The sequence below is a fragment of the Syzygium oleosum genome, unplaced genomic scaffold (assembly GCF_021117445.2).
Source record: "Syzygium oleosum isolate NSW1041296 unplaced genomic scaffold, Sole_v2.1 Sole_v2.22, whole genome shotgun sequence".
In the NCBI taxonomy this organism is placed as follows: Eukaryota; Viridiplantae; Streptophyta; class Magnoliopsida; order Myrtales; family Myrtaceae; genus Syzygium; species Syzygium oleosum.
In genome coordinates, this window is record NW_026607506.1 from 6,369,890 (window position 1) to 6,396,271 (window position 26,382).

The following is a 26,382-nucleotide window of genomic DNA, read 5'->3' on the forward strand; positions in this document are numbered from 1 at the left end:
ACGAATATACTTGAACACCTGATATCGGAAATTCCAAAAGCACATTGCGATGCATGTTTCGTTCCGTATCCTTTCATTAAGAACACTTCCAAAGTCAAAAGTAATGCCCTGAGATGATTATTCCAAGGGTAAAAATCTGGTTACATGGTAGACAAGAGCAAACCGGAGTACAATTCCACAAAACTTGATTGAGCTGCTGCAGAATTATCCCAAATACAGTATAGTTCATATAATGACGGACACAACGTAGGATTGCGATTCCGGGGCAAAATGTGATCGAGTTTACTTCTAATGAAGGAGCCACATTGGTAGGTGCAAATTGGATAAATGATTTGAACCTCAGCACTCGGCATCAACAGCCACTTCCGATGGACATCATCAAGTATGTGGCATCATCAGCTAAATGCTTCAAGTCAAGCTAGACCCCAATTTTCGAGGGTAGCTCCATGCAAGAGAATTGGAAGCAGCTGATACTTTTGCTTGTCTAATTATTATCTGAAAATTCTGTTGTTGCTATTATGTCTAGAGCGAAAGTAGAAATTGAGATGTTTAATGGGAGGAACAACTTTAGATTGTGGAGCGTTAAGATGCATGCCCTATTGACACCCTAAAATTTGGCCAAGGCATTAGATGGCAAAGTTGAGCTGTAGATTTTCATGAAAGACAAAGAGTATAATCATATTGAACCTATTGGATGAGGTGTTATTAGAAGTGGTCGAGGAGAAGGATGCCGCAACATCGTGGGAAAAACTTCAAGCTCTCTATAGATGATGTTTCAATTTAAATACACTTAAGATATGTCTATCAGATCCACAAAGATGAGTTTAATAAACTCATGAGGGATTTAAAGAACGTTGGTAAGATTTTGGATGATGAAAAACAGGGCATTATGTTATTAGCTTACTATCAGAGTCATGGGAGCACTTTACTCATTCCCTACTAAAAGGGTGCACTAGGGTTACCTCCAAAGAGATAAAGTCCGCTTTATTCTCTAGGAGTGGCAGGGAAAGTTGCAAGATGATGGTCTAATGCAGGATGTAGAGCGGGGACTAGCGATCCGAGGTAGAGACCAACATCGAGGGTCCAATAGTAGCAGAGCTAAAAGCAGGTTGAAGTCACAGCATAGAAATTCCAAGAGACGCGTGAAGTGTTTTGACTACCAAGAGGAGGGGCACATTAGGAGAGACTGTTCGAAACTAAGAAATCAAGGTAACATGCAGAATGTCATAAGCAGTGTGGCAAACATTTTCGAGAAGAGCACTAGTGATGCAGAGGCCGTCTTGTGTGAGAATACCGGTTCATCTGTAGATGAATGAATGGATGCTAGGTTCGGGGTGTTTTTATCATATGACGCCTTACAAAAACTGATTTAAATAGAGGTAGAGTTCTGATGGGGAATAACGCAGCTTGTAAGGTTATGGGAATAATGACAGTTTGGATTTGGATGCATGATAGGGCAGTATGCACACCAATAGACGTGAGGCATGTATTGGGTCTTAGGAAGAACTTTATTCATCAGGGGTAAGTATATTGCTAAAGTTGGAGTGTTAAAAACTTTTTGAGGTGCCAAGACAATGATGAAAGGGAAGAAAGTGAATACTATTTATTTTCTACTAGAAGAGATCGTAATAGGAGCTATTGTAGTTTCATCAAATGAGCCAAATTTTGACTTGACTTAATGATGACATATGTGGTTAGAGCACATGAGTGAGGCAGGTATGACGATGCTGAGTGAGAGGGGGCTGTTGAAGGGTCAGAAGACAGGGAAGCTGGACTTGTGTGAATATTGCATCTTACGAGTGATGGTAAGCTTGAGCTAAGGGCGAAGAAGTGCATATTTTTGCGTTATGAACATGGGGATGTAGTTCATTAATCCCACATTACTCTGTTTTGTAATCAGTAGAGATACAATCTTCGAAGACATTTTTGTGCTTTGATAGAGGAGTCTTGAGAGATACAGCCAGCATAGCATATAGATCATGGTGTCTGTAGTGAGGTAGAACTTCAGGTAGAGACTCTAGAGACCTCAGAGGTAATGGAGGTCGACTACAGATGAGGTCACAGTCCCTGAAGTAGGTGATATTGCAAAATGAGTAAAGCCGTAGCATACTATAGCTACCAACAGATATAGAAGGTAAATCAAACTATCGGTACATTATGGTTATACCGATGTTGCTTATGCATTGATTGTAGGTGATGAGGTGGAGACAAATAAGCCTTCGTCTTACTTTGACGTGATGACTAGTACTGAGTCATCGCAATGGCTATGGGCTATGAGCGAAGAGATGAAATCTCTCCATCGAAATTAGACACGAGAGTTGGTCAAAGCACCAAATGGCTAGAAAATTTTTGGATGCAAATGGGTCTATTAATAGAAGAAGGGCATTTCTGGTGTCGAGGTAGCGAGATACAAGGCAAGATTTGTTGCGAAGGGGTATACATAGTGGGAGGGCATTGGTTACAAAGAGGTATTCTCTCTTGTGGTAATACATACTTCTATTTGTGTATTACTTATCTTAGTTGCTGCACAGGATCACGGTGAGTTGGAGGATCGGACTTACATGAGGCATCATGAGCGATTTGCTATTTTGGATAAGGAAAATCATGTTTGTTTATTAAAGAAATCTTTATACTGGCTAAAACAGTCTCCTAGGCAATTGTATAAGCATTTTGATGTTTCATGGTTAGTCAGGATTATTCGAAAAGTCTGATGGATAACTGTGTTTATTGCAGGAGATTGGAGGATGATATTTGATATATCTATTGTTATATGCTGATGAAATGTTAATAACAACTAAGAATATGTCTAATATTGATGTGCTGAAGAGGTAGTTAAGTGCTAAGTTTGAGATGAGAGATTTAGGTGCTGCAAAGAAAAAATTGGATATGGAGATTTTGGGTAATAGGACCACAGGAATTTTACGTTGTCTCAAAAGATATATATATAGAAGATTATAGCATGTTATAACATGCAGTCAACGAACTGTTAGTACACCAGCAAAGCACTTAAAACTTTCTCATAAGTTATCACCATAGACCGAGGAGGAGGATATCTCGTATTCCCTATTCTAGTGCAATGGGTAGTTTTATGTCCGCCAATGTATGTAATATGCTTGATATTACATAAGTTGTGAGCGTAGTTAGCCGTAATATGAAGCATCCTGGTAAAGCTCATTGGGAAGTTATGAGAAGGATCCTGACATATTTGAAGTGGACAACAGACGTTGATTTAGTGTACCGGAAGGGATGGCAATGGTAGTGAGATCACAGGGTATGTAGATTCGGATCACGACGATAACTTGGATGAGTGCAGATCTTTAGCAAGGTATGTAGTTGCACTAGCAAGTGGTGTAGTGAGTTGGAAGGCAACCTTATAGAACCAAGTTGCCTTGCCTTCGACTGAGGCACAGTCTATGGCATTGACCTTTACAGTGAATGATGCGATATAATTATGGGATTCGTTCTCGGACTTTGGGTTAGAACAAAAAAGTGTTAATATACACTGTGATAACCAATGTGCTATATATCTGGCATATAATTCGGTTTCTAATGAGCGAACGAAGCATATCGACATCAGGTACAATTTCATCCAAGATGTCTTGGTAAAATAGTAAGGTTGTTGCGAAAAAGATCGCGATAGTAGAAAACTTGGCAAACATGACAAATAAATCCGTTCCTTTAGCGAAGCTCAATTTTTGCTCGAGTTCAATTGATGTCTATAGACAGTGAGTGTTCGCCGGTGGTTTGGGATAGTGGTATGATTGATAAGTACTATGACTTGGCTTCAAACGTCAAACCAATATAAAGAATTGTTAAATTATGCCTCGAGTTTGAGCCATTTACAGAGCCCAACCCGATTGGAGCATATAGATCGATTTGTTAAACCTAATCTTTTAGGAAACAACATTTTGAAAGATTGTGCCCTTCGTTTTAATACGCAGGTGGATTTCTTTTGGATTTCGATATTTTCCATAATTATTTAGTGTTTGACCAAAAATTTTTTTGGTCGCAGTTTGACCAAGACTAACTCCTTAATGTGGGAGTTTCTTTCTTTGTTGCGGTCAACAAAAGTTTAAACAAAGGTGAACAGGTTTTTAAAGCGGCTCAATTGAACTTCTTAATAAAAATCCTACAGTTGACGTCTCATATAGAAGGATATTGGCTGCACAGTATATTGGTTGGGATGCTTGTTATTGTTGGGCAGAGGATTATCGCGGGTTTTGTTACTCCTTTTCAAGCAGCGCAACAGAGGCATTGAATAGTGATTTATGCTACGAGCTTTACATCTAACTAAGTTATTTATTGTAAATACTTTGGGCTTGGATGTAATTTAGGTATGGGAAACGCTTGAGCGTATAAACAATTATAACTCTGATTCTTCATTATAGGGGATTATTTGCCTATAGTTCATTAATGCTTTGGATGACTTATGCCTAAAGTTCATTAATGCTTTGAGTGACTTATGCCTATAGTCGTAAATATTTTGAATGACTCATGCCTAAAATTCATTAATGCTTTGGGTGACTCATGCCTATAGTCATTAATGTTTTGGTGACTCGTGCTTATAGTCATTAATGTCTTGGTGAATCATGCCTATAGTTCATTAGTGCATTAGTGATTCATAACACACTTGGCCAATGAAGAAGAGGTTCTTTCAAATATCCCCTCTTGTGGCCAATACCACCAAGTCAATTGCACCCTAGTTATTAGCATAGAGGTCACATGAACTCATTTCATTGGAACAACTTGCCCCTCTACCTTTAGGTTTCATGATTTTACCCTATAAGTAATTATTACCTGAACCATGAACAATTTCATCCATTCATTTCTTGTGTAGCCATGTGTATAAATTAGAAGAGAACTCTCTTCACTCACCTCACCAATCAACTTTCCACATCCTTTCAACTTTCGCTTTCAACTTTCAAAGAGACATTTATTCTTGTTTCCTTTGTCTTCAATAACCCGAGTAAAGACAAAGACTGTGACGTCCCAGGTCGTCACCACTAACGATAAAATGGTCAATTACCCTTTATGAAACAAGTATGTAATGCAACTCCTATTGAGAATCGTACACAAATGCACGCTGGTAAATACCTTTATATACATATGCACAAAGTCTAGAGTCAGGGTACAGGCGAACTAATTGTACATATATACAATTCAAAAGAAAAGTCGCCCCTAGGAGGTTAAAGGTACACTGCTCCATCTACACCTCAACCCCCGAACACTCCCCTACTCCAGCACCTAAACGACCCTATCAAAAAGATCTGTCACTCGGCCCATACTACCTAAAAATTTGTTCATTTGCTCATCCATCTACTCCTCAGGATCGCTGTCAGACCCTGAGTCAGTATCTAGGTATGGAAGCGGTCCCAAAAGCTATCCCTAGCAGTGGATATATAAGGCAACGAAACTGTACGAAACTAACCCTGGCGCCATGCCTACATCAACCCACAGTGTGGACACGAACTTCACAAAAATAACATTCGAAAATTCAGGAAAGCTCACGTCCTCCCAATGATACGTAAAATCTACAGGGGCTCCATAACCAGTGCTAAAGGTAGCGGGAGGAACGGATGCCATACCTACTAATATGAAAAGATAAATAACTACGGGAGTAAGCATAAAGCTAAGCAAATAGATATCTAAAACATCGACCACACGAATCATCAAATCACTAAGTCACCACAATACGCAAACATCATTTATGAGGGAAATGATGCAAATGCAATGAATGGATGCAATGCATGTCGCATGCCAGTTATTAATCCAGTTCTTTCATCAAATATCCACCCCCGTACCACGGTTCCATCGGTGCGCAGACCGACCCGTGCGGGTAACTTCCAGCGTGCAGGTCGAACTTCCATGGTATACTGACCATAGGCATCTCACTCCAAGGCATCGTCGGCACATAGACCGACGGCATCCAAGCCTTCCGTACTTGGGCATCTTGATACTCCCGCAAGGCAACATTGGTGCGCAGACTGATGATCCTCACCATTCATTTGCACATGATGCACATGAAGCAACGCACATGAAGCATTGTCAGGGATCCCCCGTCTGACGATCCTCACCATTCATTATCACACGATGATGATATGATGCAAAAACATATCGGTCCATCCAATACAGTGCATCCAAGTAAAGTTCGCATCGTATATATGACGATGATATGATGAGTGCAAACGAATCACAAAAACGAAGATCAGTAACAATCTCATATAGTATGTATCAACTAACCAAGGTATCAAACTCATAGCATCACCAACTCATACAAACTATCCTTTATCACATGACTCGGCTAACACGAGACCACGTCGCCGCCGTTCATGGGCTTGGTCACTACCAGCGCCGGCCTACATTGCAGGCGTTCCTCACACCGCCATCCCACACCACAAGCCACCCCAGCGTTGCTTCCTTATTCCACAGCCACCGCGCGCCGTTAAGCGGCTCGGCTCAACCCAAGTCACGGCCGCCCTTACCAACTCTGTACAACCAATCAAACTCCCTACATGTCATCTCGACACTCAAACAACACCAAAGAGAAACCAGGAAACCAAACAAACATAGGAAAAGTTGAATCATCCAACTTGCACACAACCTTAGCACGTCTCGTTCTAGCCATCCAAACTCATTTTCGATGATCCGTCACCATCACGCAATATCCCGACACCCGTACGTCCTCGGGAAACCAAAAAGTCGAAGACTTTCCAAACTTTTCAACGCGAAACCCAAAACCCGTCATAAAATACTAGAAATCATTCATCTCGGGCGAAAAGACGAATGCGAAGTCAAGGAATTAGAATCTACTTGCCTCGAGGATGACCATGTCGAAGAATCGTAGGAAGTCGAGCCGGTTTTTCTCTTGCGCGGCCACAAATCGTCCAAAGATGAAGAAGAAAGAAGAAGAAGAAGAAATGAAGAGAGAGAGAAGCTTGATATAAAGAGATTTTCGAACAAAATATTCCTTAAATATTCGGATCTTTTTTTTTTCGGTTGTCCCAAATCTCCTGTTATTGTGCTTAATCCACAGCCATCAATCTTCACTCGAAATCTTTAATAATAAAAAAAAATCTTGGCTAAAGTAGCAAAGATTTTTTCTGCGCCGTTACGGGACGATACACAAAAAAATCAGGATGTCACAAATACCCCACTCATATTTTTGAAGTTTTTGTTCTGACCTTTCGAGTTGGACAAGGTACCGTCGACTTTCATTACTTTCCATCAACGGTTTTATCTCTTGTAAATCAAGTGTAGTTGATTTTCGGTTTCACCTACTTTGATTAAAGGTGACCGAAGCTTTAAATCGCTCAATTTTCTCAAGGTAAGTGAAAACTCTAGGCGCTAAGCTAGGTTGTTAGGATGAGTACTTGACTTGGTTGGTTGATGATTGTTATATTTTGTTTGCCATCGTTGTCAAGTATAGGTAAATTTTAATGATGATATGTGAAATCTTTGTGTTCACTTAAATTGGATTGTTAAGCTTAGGAGGTGTTTGATGGATTGTCTAGAAAGTGTTTGATGGTTTTCCGAAGGGGTGTTTGATTTTCTCTACAATATGATGACAATTTTTGTGTGAAAGATATGGAAATAATGAATACTCAACCTGAAAGTGATATTTTTATAATTTGATTAAGTTATGAAATTACTAGCTAAGTGTTGTCGATGGACTGGGCTGTCGATGATCACCCTGTCGATTAATTGAGTTGTTGATGTTCACGTTGCCAATTCTCTAATAATGTTATCATGGCTTGTATTAAAATGAAAAGATATAAGTATATTATTATTACTTAAGTAAGTGATGCATGAAAAAAACATGGCGATTGTATTTCAGTAATGATTTGCATAAGATGATGTCGTGTATCGAATGTTGCTTGTGAGAATGGCTATGCATGAAAGGATGTTGTATGTTGGACGTCGATTGTGGAAATAATGTGGTGCATTGATTGTTGATGTTAAACATGTTCATGTGCATTAATGTTGCATGATAACATTGAATATTGAAAAAGAAAAGTGCCGTCGTCCACTTGAGGGTGGCGACATTGCCCTGGAGTTGGGATGCCCTGTTGTGTGATTGGGATGCCCCTGGTAGTGTTTCGGGATGCCTCAGGAGTCGAGATGTCCCAGGCTTAAGATTATGTGTGAGTGTGGCGGGATGCCCCGTGGGCGGATGTTGCGGGATGCCTCAGAGTTGAGATGCCCCACGAATCGGAATGCCTCGTCGAATGTACGGGATGCCTCGGAGTTGAGATGCCCCGTGAATCAAGAAGACCCGCGAATCGGGATATGATGAAATAATGAATATGATGCATACTTATGAATATACATATATGCATGTTAATAAGGCACCAAATGATATTGATGCATCAAGAAATTATATGTTATATGTGTGCATTGAATAGATAATACCATGCATTTGTGCGAGGCACTTGCAAAGAAGGTAAGATGTGTGCTCATACATTGATTATGTTGTTTCGAATGTTTGTGATTGTTATGCTAGGATAGGTGCGAAGGTGAGCTCCTACTTTAGATTTAGAGATTTCATTTACTGAGCTTTGACTCGCCCCTTATTTTTCAGTTTGTAGGATGGTCCCCCTGGACATGACGATGGAGGGGGCAAGAAGTTATCAGAGGCCATCAACCCCTGAGTTGATGGTGGCTTGCTTTTGGGTTATTGTGGGAGTAGTGGTGCTAGTAGACCCAACCTTCTTCCTAAGACTGTGTATTATGTTGTGTTAATAACTACTGATGTATGTATAAAGTTGAAGATATGTATATTATGAAACTCGTGCGATTTTCTTGTCAGGGATGTTGTGAAATGTTAGTTGTGTTTCCACATGCGTAATTATAATTATAATTAAAAAAAAATGGAAATGACACGTGTTGCGTGTGACGTTCTGGGGCATCACATCTTGGCCTTCGAATCTTTTTCTAATGTTAAATTTCAACCCATTAAAGGCCAAATGTGTAAATTCTTTTTTAAGAGTGAGGTGAGGCATATGTTTTTAGCCTTCTTGAAAGGAGCAATGAACCAATCGATTGACTCATTAGTGTTCTGATAGACCTAGCCAAGTCAGCAATCCGTACCTCAGTTCTATAAAATTAAGAATGGAATTGTCTTGTCATTTCTGCCCAGTCATACACCGAGTTTGGTAGTAATTCAGTATATCAGGTAAATGCAATTTTTAATAAAGACAAAGGAAGTGACCTATGCCTTAAAAACTCATCAATACTTGCTTCAACACATTTGGCCACAAATCGACGAACGTTTTCAATTACATATTGGTCATCTTCGCCACTGAAAATGATGAAATCAGGGATCTTAAAGCATCTGGGAAGAGGCTGGTTATTGACCCATTCAAGATAATTATTCCTATATATGAGTCTCACGACTCCTCTATCAAATCCCAATTATTGCATGACCTATTTAGGAATTTGGGGTATGTCTAATTGAACATTTGGTTGGACATCTTGCTGCCTAAGTTGCGAGGCTGCCCTTGCTTGCTTGTCTATATTAATGTTGATCGGTAAGTCTAAGAGGTATGTTTACATTTGGTGATGGGCCTAAAGTTTTCAACTTTTGGCATATGACCAGTCTTTCGACTAGTATGGTTAGACAAATTGTTTTATGGATATGATTATTTTGACCAACCTCATTTCCATTGTTTTGGTCTTGAATTGATGACTCATGTCTTTGCAAAATTCTCATGGGGGGTTGACTAGACTATTGCTATATAGAGGAGGACTAGGAACATAGCCTAGTATCGTGGCAAATCCCTTGCAATAGTTGGTTGGAAGATCCTGGCCTAAGCAAGGCATCGTTTACATTGACAAACATTGGCTTGATTACATCCAACATATGATTTACATTGTAATTAGCCATTTCTCCTTACTATTCTTCAAACAACCTCTTCATGGTCAACATCATAGTAGAATTTGGCTATTTCTCTTAAGTGCACTTTGGTAAGGTTCAAGGACAGATCACCTCCTTCGTGCCGACCTTCTTCTGCCGCTCTTTTTGCGATTGAAGACTCAAACTAGGCCGTTAGGAAAATTCCTATGTTGTTTTGACGATGACAAAGACAATCAAAGGCTACTAATGTGTATATTGGTTGAGTATCACCAGATGATATATGCACAAGTCAAGATACAGATGTTTGTCATTCTGATATGAAGAGTGCTCTGCCACTATTTAAAGTGCTTTGTCGATATCTAAGGTGAACAAGACATTGGGTAATTGAAGATGTCTACAAGCAAGAAGGATCTTCAGATAAGATGAACATCTGGAATGACCTTGATCGAGGGTGAATAAGCCAAGAAAAATGGGGATGTTTATGATGGCTTGGAGGTACAATGATCGGGTGAACAGTTGGATAAATCTAGTGATGATGAACAAGCCTTGTACGAGGATGTTTGATAAAGCTTGGAATGACCATGAAGATGAACAATTTGGTGGAGTCGAAATTGCCAATATGCTTGGAAGGACAAAAAAGATCAGCTAATTGATGATGTTTGTATCAATACTGAGACATCATGTAATTGGTGACGTTTGAACATCCACTATGTGAGGATGTTCGAGATTATAGCCATTACAAAGGTTCGAAATTAGGAGAAAGATCATCAGAGTTGATCAGGAGCAATTTTGTCATTAATGGGCAAGTCTGACAAAAGTACACTGAGACTGTTCTGGAATAGCCACTATCAAAGAGCCATTCTGACGATCTCTAGCAACAGTCTGCTATTGGCAATGGCTAGAACCAATGGCTACTTGAGAATTTAGATGGGAAACGATCATATGAAGATGGCTGGCAATATATTGAGTCCAAGAGAAGAATTAGGTTGGGTGGAACCGAACAAGATGAGTCTTGTGCTTTGAGTCTTCTTCTTTGCTCAGTTTTTGTTGTTAGTTGTTGTTTATCCTGATGTCATTGTATGTGTGGTTCTACTGTTTGTAATCAGTGACAAGAGCAAGTCTACAAGAGTGATAGTAGTACATGAGTCCTAATAGTGTGATCTATTAAAAATGCGGTACTTGCTTATTGTAACTTGTCTTGAAGATTACTAGTGGATTCTAATCTTGTTATGATTGTTAGTCTTGAGAGTGGATATAGGCTTGGGAATAATGCCGAACCACTATATATCTACTTGTGAATCTTCTATTTCTTCACTATTATCATTATTTGATCTTTGACATCATGATTTGTCAAACAGCAGCATGCACCTGATTTATACAAACTGTTTCTGCCAATGTTTGAAGTTGAACTTGTTATATTCAAATGTTTTTCATAGTTCTCAAATAACCTATTCACCTCCCTCTAGGTTGTATTGTTAGTCCCAACATAGGCAACAATATCATATACAATTTGTGTTATTGGATTGTTGTTTCTAGTAGAATTGTTTCCCTCTTGTTGATTTTTGGTCGCCATGAAAGCTTCCTCAAATCAACAAACAAGAATCCCACTGGGTATGAAAAAAGATTTTTTGCTGAAATTGTCAACGAATACCTTTCGAAAATATGGATCGATGCAAACTGACAAAGGTCTTGAAAATGTTTTTTTTTTGTTGCTTTTTGGCTAGAAAACATAAATGACGAAAAAATTATAAGTATTGAGACCAGGAACAATTGTTGCCTGCAATGTAAAAGGAATTGAAATGTGAAGATAAACTGGAAGTAAACTTTAACAACTGGCATTCTTTTAGCGATCCCATCTACAAATTGGAATTCAAGCATTTATACCTATTATTGACTTTTAACAACGATTACAAAGAAATCAACCACATCCTAGTGACTTCTACAATGCAACAATTTATATCTACAAGTGGTTACCCATAAATAAATGACTCAACTACTCCAGCGGTTGTGTCTTCTCCACTATTTCCACAGTTGTCTCTTCTCCACTTCTCCACAATTGCCACTACTTCAAGGGTTGTCTTCTCCACTATTTTCACAGTTGTCTTCTCCACTTCTCCACAATGGCCACTGTAAGTTGCTCGCGGACTTTTCAACTCCACTACTTGACATTTGTGTTGAGTTTACTCCTTTACAAATGGTCCTTTGACGGTTGAATTCAAAGTTATCGGCTCCAACACTTAAGACAATTATTTCAACCTCATATCATTGACGTTCATATCAATCATGATCTTTTCGCTACTTAAGTCGACCTTCATTTGTCGACAATTTGCTCCAATGCTCGGTTATTTTTACTTTCATTCTCTATCGGGTAAAATTAATTTTCTTGTCAACCAATTGAATTTGCTAAGAGCCTCAAACTTTGCCTTTGTCGCATCTAACTTCATCTTTGTGAACCGAGTCGACGATCAAAGGCTTAAACATGTTTTGGTGTTGGCACTTATGAAATTTTCCCTTCATTTAACGTGGAATTTTGCGTATATCGACACGTGAATTTGTATTCTTCATGATCGTTAGAATTAGCATTCTCTTTCATTTTAAAATGTTTTTGTTTTAAGCAAAACCAAACATGCTAAACTCGAGCTTCATAAGCCTGCCCTCTTTGATGAGACATATAATTAGGTTATCAAGAGAAAAGAAGAAGAAGAAGAAGTGAGGGCAACTCTATGACATTTAAGGTATCTCGCCACATTGATGTAAACTATGATCGCTGACGCTGAGTGGAAGGCGATTAAGGAATTAAAATGGGTTTATGATTTTATTTTGCATGTGTTTGTGTACGTGTACATGGTTATTATTACCGGTTTAGTGATGGTAATCTTGCAATAGAACGACGTCAGATTTTCTTTGGTAACAGCGCCCCTTCACCTGTCGCTGTTAGTTGTTCTTTCCAATTCCTCTGTATCCTGTATCTTCTTGTACTATAAAATTTTCCAATTCCTCATGAATGTTAAACTATTTCTCGCTCTCTCCTCCTCTTCCTCTCTCTCCTCCTGTGCCCCCTCCTCGCCGCTGCCGCCCACTGCAGGGACCGCGACGAAGACTCCTCCTCCTCCTCCTCCTCCGATGGAGACCAACCCGCAGACATGCGCTCGAAGTCCCTAATCCTCGCCAGGATCTTGTGCCTCGTCCTGGTCTCCGTTGGCACGTTCGTCGGCGGCGTCTCCCCATACTTGCTGAAGTGGAACAAGGCGTTCCCGTTGCGGGGGAGGCACTTCGCCGTAGGGTTGTTCCTGGTGACGGGGCTGATGCGCTGTCCCGTGGACGCCATGGAGACGTTCGGCCACCTGACTGAGAAGGGGTACCATACCTCGTTCATGCTCCCGATCGCCGGCTGGTTGCTCACCATGCTTGCTGACTCCGCTATATCCCACGTTCATGGCAAGAAGGAGGAGGAACAGAGCAGTCGCACCAATAGCGATTTGGAGGTCTCAGGTAAATGGAAAACAAAACTTGCTCCGTGTCCTCGTTTATCTTACCTGTTTTTTTCCCTTGTTTTTGCTTTCCCTTCTTTTTTCTTTTTGGTGTTTGGGTTCCCATTATGAATGCGCGTGGAGGGTCAATTGCGTGAATTTATCTGTTGCCTGCAAACTCTGTTTTTGCTCTGTAATGTGCATCAGAAACAGAGTCAATTCAATTGCATGCAGCTTGAGTTTGCCGAAACGGTCCAAAGACCATGACCATGGGCACTGGTTCGTGCTAGTGTGTGGAAGTAGAAGAGTTTCGATGAATTTCAAGTGAATTAGTGAGAAGCAGAGTCTAATCAATCTAGTTTATTGGTACTCTGTTTTTGGTAGAAGAGGATTGTAGGGGAAGGCAATAATTTTTGTTTCCTTTGTTTTGACTGGTTACCCTCCAGACCAGTGGGCCGATCGATCCTCCCTTGTTGATTCCGAAATTGAAGCTGTTTAGGAGTTTCCGTTGGTCCACCGTTCTTTCGTTTTTCTCCTTTACACAGAGCCGATTGACACCATTTGATAACAAAACATCGGAACCATTTTAAGCTTTTCAGTTTTTCCTCAGCTCAAATCTTACAAATCTTTCCATTTTCATACCAGGGGGCATTGTGCAGCGAAAGGGCAGCAGTGCAAACGGAGAGCCCCATCATCACAATGCGAGCATCGCCATAGGATCGCCCAGCAACAGCATCCTGTTGATCACAGCCCTCTGTTTACCCTCGGACATCGGAGGCATCACCATTGGAGTCATAGAAACGAAGGCAGATGCGAGGAAAGCCATGTGGATCATTTCCCTCCAAGGAATATTTGCAGCAATTGCAATGGGCATCGCCCTCCTGAGGATGATGCCCAACAGGCCTCTCTTGTCGGGTGTTGCATATTTATTTGCTTTCGCGATCGCGATCTCAAGCCCGATCGGCATGGCCATAGGGATCATAGTAAACCCTTCCACACAGGGTGCGGTTGCAGGTTGGATCTTTGCCATCTTTATGGGTTTGTCTCGCGGTGTGTTCTGGTACGTCTTTTCAAAGCTCTCGCTTTCCGAACGGTACATGCCGCAGAGCGTGGTACCTATTCACAAGTTCTTGGCCAAGATGCTTTGGGTCGGGGTAAGAGCAGTCATGATTATCTGGGATGCCTTCGGATGGCTCCGCCATTGAGTACTTACGAGGGAGACGAGAAACAAGCACCTCGGTTAGGGTTCCAGATACATGATTAGCGTGGAGAGGAGGGAAATGGTCGGAAACAGCCGCTGAATTGGTGAAATTTAAGCTGTTGAGGTTTGTAAGTGTGCTGATAAAATTTTAAGTTACGAGCACACTTGAACACTTGATGATCGGAAATTCAAAAAAGCACATTGCAATGCATGTTTCGTTCCGTATCTTTTTCATTAAGAACACTTCCAAAGTCAAAAGTAGTGCCCTGGGATGATTATTCCAGGGGTAAAAATCTGGTTACATGGTAGACAAGAGCAAACTGGAGTACAATTCCACAAAACTTGATTAAGTTGCTGCAGAATTATCTCAAATACAGTATAGTTCATATAATGACGGACACAATGTAGGGTTGCGATTCCGGGGCAAAATGTGTGATTGAGTTCACGTCTAAATGAAGGAACCACACTGACAGGTGCAAATTTGATAAATGAATTGAACCGCAGCATCTGGCCTCAACAGCCACTTCCGATGGACATCATCAAGCAAGTGGCATCAAGTCAAGCTAGACCCTGATTTTGGAGGGTAGGTCCATGCAAGAGAATTGGAAGCCAATACTTCATAGAGCCAGCTGGAGATATTTCTCAAAGCAAAATGACACAATAATTGGGCCAGCTAAGTCGCCGAGAGCACAGCCTACAAACCAATCGCACCATATTAGAATTTGGACATAGCAATATAGACGTATGCATCCCCTTTTGAACAGTTGATCAACTTCCGGGGAGGGGGGAGTACACAACCAAAAGAGTGCTTACCAATCCACTGCCCGAGTGAAGGGCGCATGATAGTGGCACCAAGCCCTGCTCCGATCGAAGCAAAAATCAGGGATGCACTACACTTCACAGTAATTACGTGGACCTTCTTCCCGAGAATTATAACTTGTTCTACTGAATCAACTTCTTCATCTTCTTCCTTGGACTTGAATATACTAGACAAGCATCGGTAAGTTTCAATTCCTACTTGAATGAGCCATGTTGCCGCAGTTCCTAGTAACTGCCCTGTTAAGGTACATGGTAGGCAGAAATGGTAAGATGGATGGTCAAGCAATTCATCACAGCAGTGAAGAAAGTTGTAAATATAAAGGAATTGACCTCTCAAAGTCGTCCTGCTAACACTCCATATATAAACTAGAGTTGGCATCCCTCTTTGTGCCTTGCGTGTAGTGGATTTGGGAACATCTGGACATAGTATAGAAAAAATTAGTAGGGTGACACTGGGTTAATTCACGCATATGCTGAGTAGTGAGAAAAGTACCTTTAAGAAGTTTCCATGCCATTCTTTGTGAAACATATTGGACAGCAAGCCTTTCCAAAACCCGTCTAGTAGTTACAACTGTAGTCTGGAGGTGAAAAAAATAGTTAAGTTTACTAGAGAGAAACTTTAGGCTTTTCTTGTTCTTTCTCTCAAACTTTTTCCTTCAAAAGAGAAGCAACAGTGAATCGACCATAACTTGCCACAAAGTCCTACGAGACATTAAACTTTGACGTTACTGCTATTGTTATTGCTCTGTAACCAAACAAAAGAGACCATAAACGGTAAACCTGAAAGGTGTATTCCACAGCCCATATCTGCCCCAGATGAAACTACTAAAGTAAGATGAAGAATCCTAATAGCACAGAACTGTCCAATCGCTATAAGATCTATCTACCATAAAGCAGAACAAAGTGATTTTCAAACTCAAACTGTTACCAAAACTTTCCGCAAAACTTCACGTCTTTTATTAAAAACGCCAAACATATTAGAATGCACTAAATCATAAGTAAAAGTGGGAAAAAATTAAGCAAAATGCCATTCCCATAATTCTTCCACAGTTTCATGATTAGAACTTAATTTTATTTCTCAAAATAGATGAAATCTTCAGCTATGTTTCTTTCTTTATGCATTTAAAACCCCCCACTTTTTCCCCATATTTTTTTTTGCATCAAATGTGTGCTTCTCCGCCAGTAAAAGAGAATCGCACTTAGAAATGGGATGAAAGCTATCACGGTGTCCTTAACTGCAATCAAGAATTTGGGAGATATAAGCGCTCACCTCCCGAATGATCTGTTTGACAGAATTTTTTAAGGGAACAACCATATCTACATGGTGCTCCTCATGGGCATCCTGCGGGAAGTTATCATCCTCTTCCTCCTGGATGCTGGACTGTATAAGAGGCAAATAGGACTGTAGAAAAGACCTTAACGAAGTCAAGGCAAATGTCCTAAACTCAAATGCTGAAAAGAGAGGCTTCATCTCTATTTTGTATATTTTGGCACTGTGTTTCAGAGATTCCCCACTCAGTATATTCTCGAAATTACTTTGTGTACTAGAAACATAATCTTCAGACCATGCTGTCCCAGCATCGCAGTATGCGACAGGCAACCTAAAACTGCTGCATGAGAATGCTAATTCAGATATCATTAAGGATAAGGGAAAGAAGGAAGATAATTTCAGCTCAAAGGCTAGTACAGACTAACAAAACTTGTAGCCGAGCAGAGTCAAACTTTTCATCACTGAAATCTCAAAGTCTTAAGAAAGTATGCATGTGCATTTTTTTTTAGGGGTGGGAGAGGCGCGCCCAATAGCTGCTCGTCACACATAATCATACCAAAGAAAGAGAAAAAGCATATGCCCGTGAAAGCAAACACTGCCGACCGCCACCTCCAGCAAACATGAGAACGGCAACGACACAGTTTATCTAAGATAAACCTCCATCACGATACAACTCGTGTTTACATTGACATTAAAGTCACTAGCATCAGCTTCGCACTAGACATACGACGTACACAGCAGAAGCTACTGATCATTAAGAAACGAACAGTCCTAACTTTCTGCACATTCCCCACCGAGAAATCAGGGATTTTCATCTCGACGCTTGGTCAAGCCAAACATCAATTCACATCATCTCCACACATAATCAGGATCTCAAGAACTTCGCAAAGTGACCCCGACTTCAGTACATATCGCAAAACACCAACCTAGCCACATCCCAAATTATACCAAATCACACTATAGAGTGAATGGAGGACATTCCATTCCCTAATCACTCTCATTCAGACCGTAATGACAATTGCGAAGCAAAAAGATAATCGCTCCCGGTTACTAGGTCTCATCGCTGCGAGATTACCAAAGTCAAACCCTTCACAGCTCAAGATACCGACAACGCCACTCCGGTCTCCGCCCGAAAACCAAAAGAGCCCTGATTTCCCAAGCTCCCTAAATCTATCGCGGGAACCGAATCATGGCTTCGGCAATACAAATTTCCATTGCAAGGCCAGCGGATGCCTTGAAAGGTGCGGCGGGGACGATGCCCCCGAGATTCGCGAGAAGAGCGAGCGAGAGCGCGCGTACCCGAAGAGGAACCTCGCCGCGAAAGGGACGGTGGCGGCGGAGGCGGCGGCGGCGGAGGCGGAGGCGGAGGCGGAGAAGTGACCATAGGAGTGCAGGGATTGGGCGGAGTGGAAGCTCGGGTTTTGCCTCGCGAGCTCGAGGACTAAGGCTATTCCGCTCATCGTCCTCGACGACGTCGATCTCGGTCAGCGCGAGCTGCAGTGCAGATCTCGATTTCCCTCTCTCTCTCTCTCTCTCTCTCTCTGTATCTGTATCTGATGCTTTGGATGTGCCCTAGGATTCTCAGCAGAGCTAGAAAGGGAGGCAGAAAGTCCCGAGAAAATTTGCTTTCCCCTTCGGCTTTTCCCGAGAAAGTGTTTCTTTGCTATCAAAGCTGGTCGGTCGAGTGCTTTTTTTATTATTATTATTTTATTTAGATTAATATCACGAAAAATCTCAAAGTTACGTTTGTGTTAAATTTATTCAAAACTAAATTTTTGATTATCAAAAATTTTAAATTGGTACATTTATGATAAATTTACCTCAAACTAATTTTTTGATCACCAAAAACCCCAAGCTAGTATATTTATGATCAATTTACCTTCCATTAAATTGAATTAATACAAAAAAAGCACAAACTAGTACACCTGAGATAAACGGAGGGTAAAATCCCAAACCGGTATATTCGGCAGCTGCCATGTATCATTTAACTAAGCAATTTGACAGCAAAATTTAACGGAAACTAACGGAGGCTAAATTTGTTACAGCTATACAAGTTTTGGATTTTTAGTGGTTAAAAAATTAGTTTGGTATATATTTGTACAAGTGTATCAGTTTGGGATTTTTCGTGGTAATAACCCTTTTTGTTTTAAGCCATTGTTCAATGGGTTTATTTTGATAATACACATTAGCAATAAAATTATAACCATGTTTTAGGTCATTTTATTCATTTCGATAATCACGGTAATCTCACATTGACTTTTGCCAAACGCATTAATCATTTGTGGCTGCAACACCACACTCTTTTATAAGATTTATCATCAAATGCGTGTGCTTCGACACAACCCAACTATGAAAGGAAAATAACTTCCGGAAAATCGTTCTCCAGCCTTTTCTTTTTTAGTTGGGTTAATACCGTGAAAAACTCCAGACTGATACACCTGTGATAAATTTACCAAAAACTAATTTTTTGATCATGAAAAATCCCAAACTAGTACACTTGTGACAATTTTACCCCCATTAATTTTTGTTAAATTTTACTATCAAATTTATGAGTTGGATAATACGTGACAGTTGATTGGTGTACCAGTTTGGGGTTTTACCCTCCGTTTGTCACCGGCATATCAATTTGCGATTTTTCGTAGTATTAATTCAATTTAACGTAGGGTATTTACCAGTTTGGGATTTTGGTAGTCAAAAGATTAGTTTGGAGTAAATTTGTTATAAGTGTACTCGTTTGGGGTTTTTCGTGATATTAACCCTTTTTTATTTTTTTGGTCAAATTTTCTCTTTTTGAGGTTAGGAAACTCATTTTCCCTAACTTTTAAGTTTGAATTTTTTTTTTAACCCGTAAATGAAATTATGTTAGCTGATCATTTACGGCAAATCAAACATGTGAAAGTTAGTTCGTGGAAAATTCTTTTCCCCTAATTTTTGGATTATCCAATTTCCATAAATGTTGGATGGTGGCCCGAAAAGATGGAAAGACAGAAGCCCAACAAGAAATTTGTGTCCTCAGTTGCCGGCCCGGCACTATCCCCGCTTCCAAACACCCCACCCACCCCCAACTCGAAAACGAAACCAATCTCGCCGTGGCGCCAATCTCTCCGAGTTCTGGTCAGATGTCGCTGCTCTCGTTTTGGTTTCACCTCGCAAGCCACCAGGATAGTGTTCTGATGCTTTGAAATGCCAAAATAGCATGACCCTCGATTTTCTTTTCATTGGATGAATGCTCTTATCTGCGTGTGCACTGATTGCCCATTGAAAAATGGTTCGGGTTGTATCGGATTGGGTTGGTAATCCGTGAATGTGGGCGTGGAATTCTGAACTTCTCTTTTTTGAATTATAGGAGGACGATTGATTGTGATGAATCAAAGGTGTCAAGTGCAGCCCAATGAACGCGCGTCTTCTGGGTTTGAATGTGGGTCGTGGCGTGCATGTGAAGCCGAGGCTTTCGCATGCCGAATGGAGACGATCATTTTTATCCTTATGACAGAGTCCTCGACGCACGATGGGTCACGGGCTCTGCCACAAGGTGCATGGCCCTCACGATGCCAAGCTCTACAAGCTCTGGGATGAACTTGGAAAGGTTGGTCGTTAGAAAAGTCTCGGTGTCCTTTCTAGTCATCTCTACTAAGGTCTACAGGATAGATGCACTACTTTTTCGAAATGTACATGGTGGTTTGGGCATTGCGCTGTCACAATGCCCTCATTTATTTTCTAGTCTACTTTATATACATTGCGATGTCAACGACAGGAGTGCCAGAGGTTGACGGCCAAGGAAATAACCGGCACTGGCCAGGGTTTTGATCTTCCCGGGAGGCGTCTTGGCGGTTTCTCTAAAAAGCCACCTATTTCATCACTGCGGCAAATTGCTCTGGCTGCTGCAGAGAGGAGAGCAGTTTTGGGTTCTCTCTTACCATCTGGACCTAGGCGTCTCGGTGGTGACAGTAGCATCACGGTACTTATAGTCCAGCACAAGCTGCTGCGATGGCTGCAGAAAGGAGATTGCAGGATGACATATGGTGTAGTTCTCAATTCGAAGATGGCGGGGATAAAGAGAGTAACTCTCATAATCTGCGAAATATTGAGAATGAGAAATCCCTTCAAAATCGAGGCATGATAATGCAGGAAGTCCAAGCTTCGAAGAATCCGTGAATCGAATGAAGGTTTTTAGCTTCCCAAAGGAAAATTTCAAAAAAAGACCCCAAATGAAGTCATTTTCTCAAAAAATGACCCAAAGTGGATATTGTCTCAAATAAGGACCCGAAGTGGCTAACTTAGTCTCAAATAAGGACTCGAATTTCCAATCTTATTCACAGCCAGGGGCATTTTTGTCAAAAACATTTTTTTTTCTTTTTTTTCCTTTTTTTTCTTCTTTCTCTCTTTCTTTTTGTTATCTTTTCTTTGTTTCTTCTTTTTTCAACTTCCTTTCGCCTCCTCGCGCTACATCACCTCCATCTTCAGCGCCATCATCAGCCCCTCTATCTCTCTGTGTGATCTCGTTTTATGACCAGGATCGGGTTTATTTCAGCGCAAGCCATTACAACACAGCCTAACTCGTTGAAGATTTTAAATTTCGCTCGTCGAAATGGTTTTGTAGACAATTCCATGAAGCCAAAACGAGCTTACAAAAATAGGTTCTCTTTATCCCGACATTCATCGTTCCGATCTCAAAGCCATAACATGTTTCTGCTTTTTCCTAGATTCCAACTTCTTCCTTCCGTCAACCCAGCAACTGCAATTTTTTGTGCTCTTTTCAGTCCTTCTTGCCAACAACAGAAGCAGCAATATCCAAGCAACGCCAGATCATCTTGTTTGACTAACTTATGCCTCCAATCAATTGACTCTTGCTTGGTGATCAACAGTTCCACGCCAAAGAACAATTTCGTTGCAGCAGGCGACTATTTCAACGTCGGCAACAATTTTGCCCCATCAATTTCAAATTCTGGTTTGCCTTCTCGCGTGAATTCGATTTTTCGAAGATCCTCCTTCTCCTTTGCAATGACAATGGCCCCTTTCAGTAATCCCTAGTCTGGAGACACCCACTCACACTTTTGCCATTCTCATCGACACAGCTCTTCTCCTCAACCGATACCCCATCCTCAGATTGACCACCAATCAATCTCACATCATTAACCGCAGAAACTGCTGTGTTCAGTTGCCACATTGGCCATTGACACGTCCTATTCGAGCCCTCGACCTTGTCGGCCACCACCCTCGATAGAAATTCCAGCATCTTCGTTGTTAGACGGAGGTCGATCCGAGCCTTAGATTGAGCATGAATGAGTCGAGATCTGATGCATCTTGAGGAACTGACGATTTTATCGTCGGAGAAGGCGGCCGGCAACAAATAACTCCAATCCGACTTCTCATCACCGAGACTGCTCATAGCCTGCGTGACGATGTGAAGCTCACGAGCTCGCTGGTGGGGGAGCCTGATGATGGTGTCGAAGACGGAGGTGATGTCGAGCAAAGACGGAGACGTGAGGAAGATGAAGAAAGAACAAGAAGAAGAAAAAAACCAAAGCAAAAAGAAAGCAAAAATGAAGAAAGAAAAAAATATCCTTGGACGAAAATACCCTAGCTATGGATAAGATTTGGAGTTCGGGTCCTTGTTTGAGACTCAGTTAGGCATTTCAGGTCCTTATTTAAGACAATGTCCACTTTGGATCCTCGTTTGAGAAAAGGACTATTTCGAGTCCTTATTTGAAATTTTTTCTCTTCCCAATCACCGAGCAGTGATGTGGATTAGAATCACGTGGATTTGACAGGAAAGATGGGACATGTGGGGCAGCAGATGATCTAAGCTCTGCACATCAGAGAAGAAATTTTGAATCAGATAATGCATCTGATTCTAAATTCAAATGTCAGTTGGAAATCACTCCATCTGGCAAGCCATCCAATTTGACTTCTTGGCCAGGTCTTAAGGGCACTGCTAAACATCCTTCAATTGAGCTCCTTATGTGGGCATGTGGAATATGCACCTTAGTATATCCTGTGGGTATTATGATTTGTAAATGAATGCCAATGGTTGTTAGATTAGATAACCGGTTCCGTGTTGTTTTGATAATTTCAGTGTTTTCATTTCTGCATGTTTTCTCATTCTAAGTTTTTCCTGATTGTTAGATTGATCAATCTCAATTTATTTTCTTCCTTCTGGTTGAAGATTGCATGTGCAGTTGCACTTCTCTTATCCTTGTCCATCTTTTGGTATTAGTACTAAACCTGCAACTGAGCTACTCATAGTTGCTAGATGTGTTAAAAAGAGTTGCTTTACAAGAGTTTTCTTGTTGGTTAACCGGAAGATTTGGCTACACGCGAAATTGTGAATTGGGTGCGAATCTAAAAAATAAATCAAAGCTTTGTAACTTTTGCATCGTGACTTGAATTTTTTAACTTTCTACAATATGCAGTCGATAAAGTTTCTTTGAGGTGTGATTAGCATTGCTTCATTTTCATCTCACCAACCAGATTCATGGGCAATCTCTCTCTATCTTGCTGCATTCCTTCTACAACTCTTGTATAACACATGCATTTGGCTTTATTTGTCATGGTGTCATGCAGCCGCTGGCTCCAATCTGTAAGCTTTGTGGTTCAGAAAGGCTTAAGGATGGGGACTCCAAATTCAAGTCCTGGTCCTGTAAATTCTGCACGTTGAATAACAGTGTCGACTTAGAGAGATGTTCAGCTTGTAAGCAGTGGAGATATTCACACGGGCCTTCAGCGTCAGCAAGAGCACCATGTTGGGGTGATTGAGAGTTTGTCATGTTGGTGGTATTCCACTTCCTACTTTCTACTGCCAGATAATTTTTTGTACACCCTTCTGTCTGTTTTCCCCGGAATTTGGGTATATGTAGATTCTAGGAGGGCGATTTGTTGCCTACTCTTGCTGGGTTAAAAAGGAAGCAATATTAATGATGTGACCTCTAATGAGAGATGTAACAACCAAGTCAATACAGTTTTATTTACAGCCTGAGTAATCTGCACTGACTTGTTTCCTATTGGAAAACTGCAAGACCAAAATAGGCAAAGCATTGGAAGCATTATTCAGTATAAACTAGTGGTGGGTAAATGTAGTTAGAGAAATAAATAAAGCTAATATTGAATGAGAATAATGGCTCTTGATATTTACGTAGTATATCCACACATCTGGAATTTGGTTGTGTTTCTTCCAAGGGTTAGTTCCATTGAATTTCTAAACTGATACCCTCATGACTCATTTACTTCAATCTAATTTTCGTCTCACAAAAGATCCCAAATTGGTACCCCTTATTCATTTATTCCAACTAATTTTCATTTTACAGAAAATCTCAAACTAGTACCCCTTAACACATGTAGGCCAAATCTACCCTCCATAGTGGTTTGGAATATGACGTGGTTGGTAGATTTGGATCAGGAGTATCGGTTTGGAATTTTTTGTGAAACGAAAATTAGTTTAGGATAAATGTATTACAAGGGTACAGGTGTAAGGTTTTTTTTTTTTTTTTTTTGAGACGAGAACTAGTTTGAGGTAAATGTGTCATCGGTTTGGGATTTTCAATGGCATTAACCCTTCTTCCAATTGATTAAAGCTTTGTCCATTTATCCGAGACTTTTAGATTGCCAATTGTTAGTAAGTTGACAAGGTTAACATCCTTTCAGCTTATGCATAAGAATAAGAGCTACCACTTTATTATAGAATTAGACTTGAGAGGAGAGTGGTTTAGCATTACATTGTCATTGTAGTTGCAAGGTAAAATCCATGAGATTAAAAAATATCCACATTTTGATCATGGCTTCTGTATATGATTATTGTGATAATCTTGAGGTGATCCATTGTCGAAGATCAGCAATTTTTCCGTGCTAGTGTGCAGATTCTAACAATCGGTTCCTTTGAAAGTGTTGGAAAAATATACGAATAAGGAGAAGAATTTACGTATTGGAAGAAGAAGAATACATAACACTGTTTGTTGTAATTAGAAAAAATAATAAATTCGAGAAAGTGATAACAAAATAAACAGGAGGTGAGGTACGGCTAATCGAATCTCCTTAAGGCGATTTGTTCCTGCCAACGGTGCTAAGCAACTTCACGAACTATGCTTGCCTCCCAATATACAACACCTCGAACCCGTTTGAATTAACACTATGCAAACAGGACTCTGTCGAACACTTCTTGAAACCGGCACACTTAGAGAAAATTGAAGAGAGGAGATGTAGGTATTTTTCGACTATTTTTTGGAATGAAGAATTTCAACTCTATTATAGAGTTTTAGAATTAATGTATAGAAACAATACATGAACTAAAAATTAAATAGATACAAGAATCCAAGAGAGACATAAATTCAAAAGATACATGAATTAAGTAGATACATGAATTCAAGAAATATATGAACTCGAGAGATATATGAATTAATGAGATACGTGAACGGAAGAGACGTATCTCATTTTGCTCACATTCGTTTATCTATTAACCCACCATAAATACAATAATCCCCCACATTAATGGATCAACAAAACATTTTGACTTGAGGAATTCTAAGTGTGCTTGTGGAAATACACTGCATCAAGATAGGTAGCCTTCGCTTTGAACCTTCTTTAGTGAAAGCCTATCGGACATACTTAACTAGTCAGTGGACAAAGCCTTGAACAGCCAGTTGCTGGTGTAAGCCCAGACAATAGACCTCACACAGAGTATCTCCGAATGAAGATTGGTTCTCGGTTGCGTTCATTCTTTCCGCCTTGAACCTCTCAGGATTCATGCGTGCTTTAAAAAATCTAGCCTTTAAAGATTTTCATAGAGTCGGCTAGCTCCGCGCATATAAGTGCATTCCTATTGAAGGTATCCTACCATACCTTACTAGGATGTCAAATTCCTACTAATAGGAATCGTTAAATGCATAGCGTACCCTTCAAACTCTGTAGGAAGCACTGTTGCATCATAGGAGTAGGAGACAGTGCGCACAGTAGAGTTTCTAAAATTTGTGTTGTCTTATTGAACCTAGTCCATGGGATCTCCAATCGCTAGGTTAGGTTTCCACCCTGAAACCTCTTTATTGAGTTAAGGCTCTTAACCCTATTCCCCTCGATGCGCAGTTTACCTGCTCTCTCGACAAACCTTTTGTCAGCGGATCCGCAATATTTTCCTTTGACTTCACAAAGTCCAAAGAAATTATTCTATTCGAAAGCAACTACCTTACGTTATCATGTCTACGACGAATGTGTCTAGACTTACCGTTATATATCACAATTTGTGCTCTTGCAATTGCTGCTTGATTGTCACAGTGCATGCATATTGGAGGCATATGTTTTGGCCACAACGGAACATCCTCTAGAAATTGTTGAAGCCACTCTGCTTCTTCGGCAGTTTTATCCAAAGAAACAAACTCTGATTCCATTGTGGAGCACACTATTAGAGTTTGCTTTGAGGATTTCCACGACATTGCGGCACCTCCTAGCGTGAATACATATCCGCTAGTCGATTTCTACTCATCGAAATCTAAAATCTAGTTGACATCACAGTAGCCTTCTAAAATAGATGGATATTTGTCATATTGCAAAACATAGTCTTTAGTTCTTTACAAATAACCCAACACTCTCAAAAGTGCATTCCAATGCTCATGATCAGGATTACTTGTACATCGGCTCAGTTTTCCTATTGAGTACGTAATATCCAGTCTAGTGCAGTTCATGATGTACATGATGCTGCCGATCACTTGAGAGTACTCCAGCTGCCCAATACTGTTTCCAGTATTCTTTCTTAATGTTAGGTGTGGAAGAAAATGATTATTCG

The 26,382-nt window shown here is 40.5% G+C and overlaps 2 protein-coding genes and 1 pseudogene across 3 annotated transcripts; 2 read left to right on the top strand and 1 right to left on the bottom strand.

Moving 5' to 3' along the window:
* Positions 1-12,663: 12,663 nt before the first annotated feature.
* LOC115689381 (zinc transporter 11-like) lies at positions 12,664-14,613 on the top strand. The gene is made up of 2 exons (XM_030615401.2): positions 12,664-13,345; positions 13,969-14,613. The coding sequence occupies exons 1-2, from the start codon at positions 12,997-12,999 to the stop codon at positions 14,526-14,528; spliced, it is 909 nt and encodes a 302-aa protein (XP_030471261.2). The 5' UTR covers positions 12,664-12,996; the 3' UTR covers positions 14,529-14,613.
* A 124-nt stretch (positions 14,614-14,737) lies between these two features.
* On the bottom strand, positions 14,738-18,261 carry LOC115689368 (uncharacterized). 2 transcript variants are annotated; one of them, XM_030615383.2, is made up of 6 exons: positions 17,913-18,261; positions 16,614-16,950; positions 15,837-15,921; positions 15,674-15,760; positions 15,338-15,580; positions 14,738-15,218 (listed from the first exon to the last, which is right to left on the bottom strand). In XM_030615383.2, exons 1-6 carry the CDS (start codon positions 18,071-18,073, stop codon positions 15,142-15,144), a joined length of 990 nt encoding a protein of 329 aa, XP_030471243.1. In that variant the 5' UTR covers positions 18,074-18,261; the 3' UTR covers positions 14,738-15,141. The 2 variants fall into 2 exon arrangements, with proteins under 2 accessions (XP_030471243.1, XP_030471242.1); XM_030615382.2 differs by having other exon boundaries at positions 16,614-16,953.
* A 1,743-nt stretch (positions 18,262-20,004) lies between these two features.
* On the top strand, positions 20,005-20,768 carry LOC130140866 (DNA-dependent metalloprotease WSS1-like; annotated as a pseudogene).
* Positions 20,769-26,382: the final 5,614 nt, after the last annotated feature.

Coding starts and splice junctions, on each gene's coding strand:
- LOC115689381 (XM_030615401.2), top strand. CDS start 12,997: ATGCGCTCGAAGTCCCTAATCCTCGCCAGGATCTTGTGCCTCGTCCTG. Junction 13,346..13,968: donor TAGCGATTTGGAGGTCTCAG/GTAAATGGAAAA, acceptor TTTTCATACCAG/GGGGCATTGTGCAGCGAAAG.
- LOC115689368 (XM_030615382.2), bottom strand. CDS start 18,073: ATGAGCGGAATAGCCTTAGTCCTCGAGCTCGCGAGGCAAAACCCGAGC. Junction 15,761..15,836: donor GGCATGGAAACTTCTTAAAG/GTACTTTTCTCA, acceptor TACTATGTCCAG/ATGTTCCCAAATCCACTACA. Junction 15,219..15,337: donor TTCACTCGGGCAGTGGATTG/GTAAGCACTCTT, acceptor ATTGGTTTGTAG/GCTGTGCTCTCGGCGACTTA.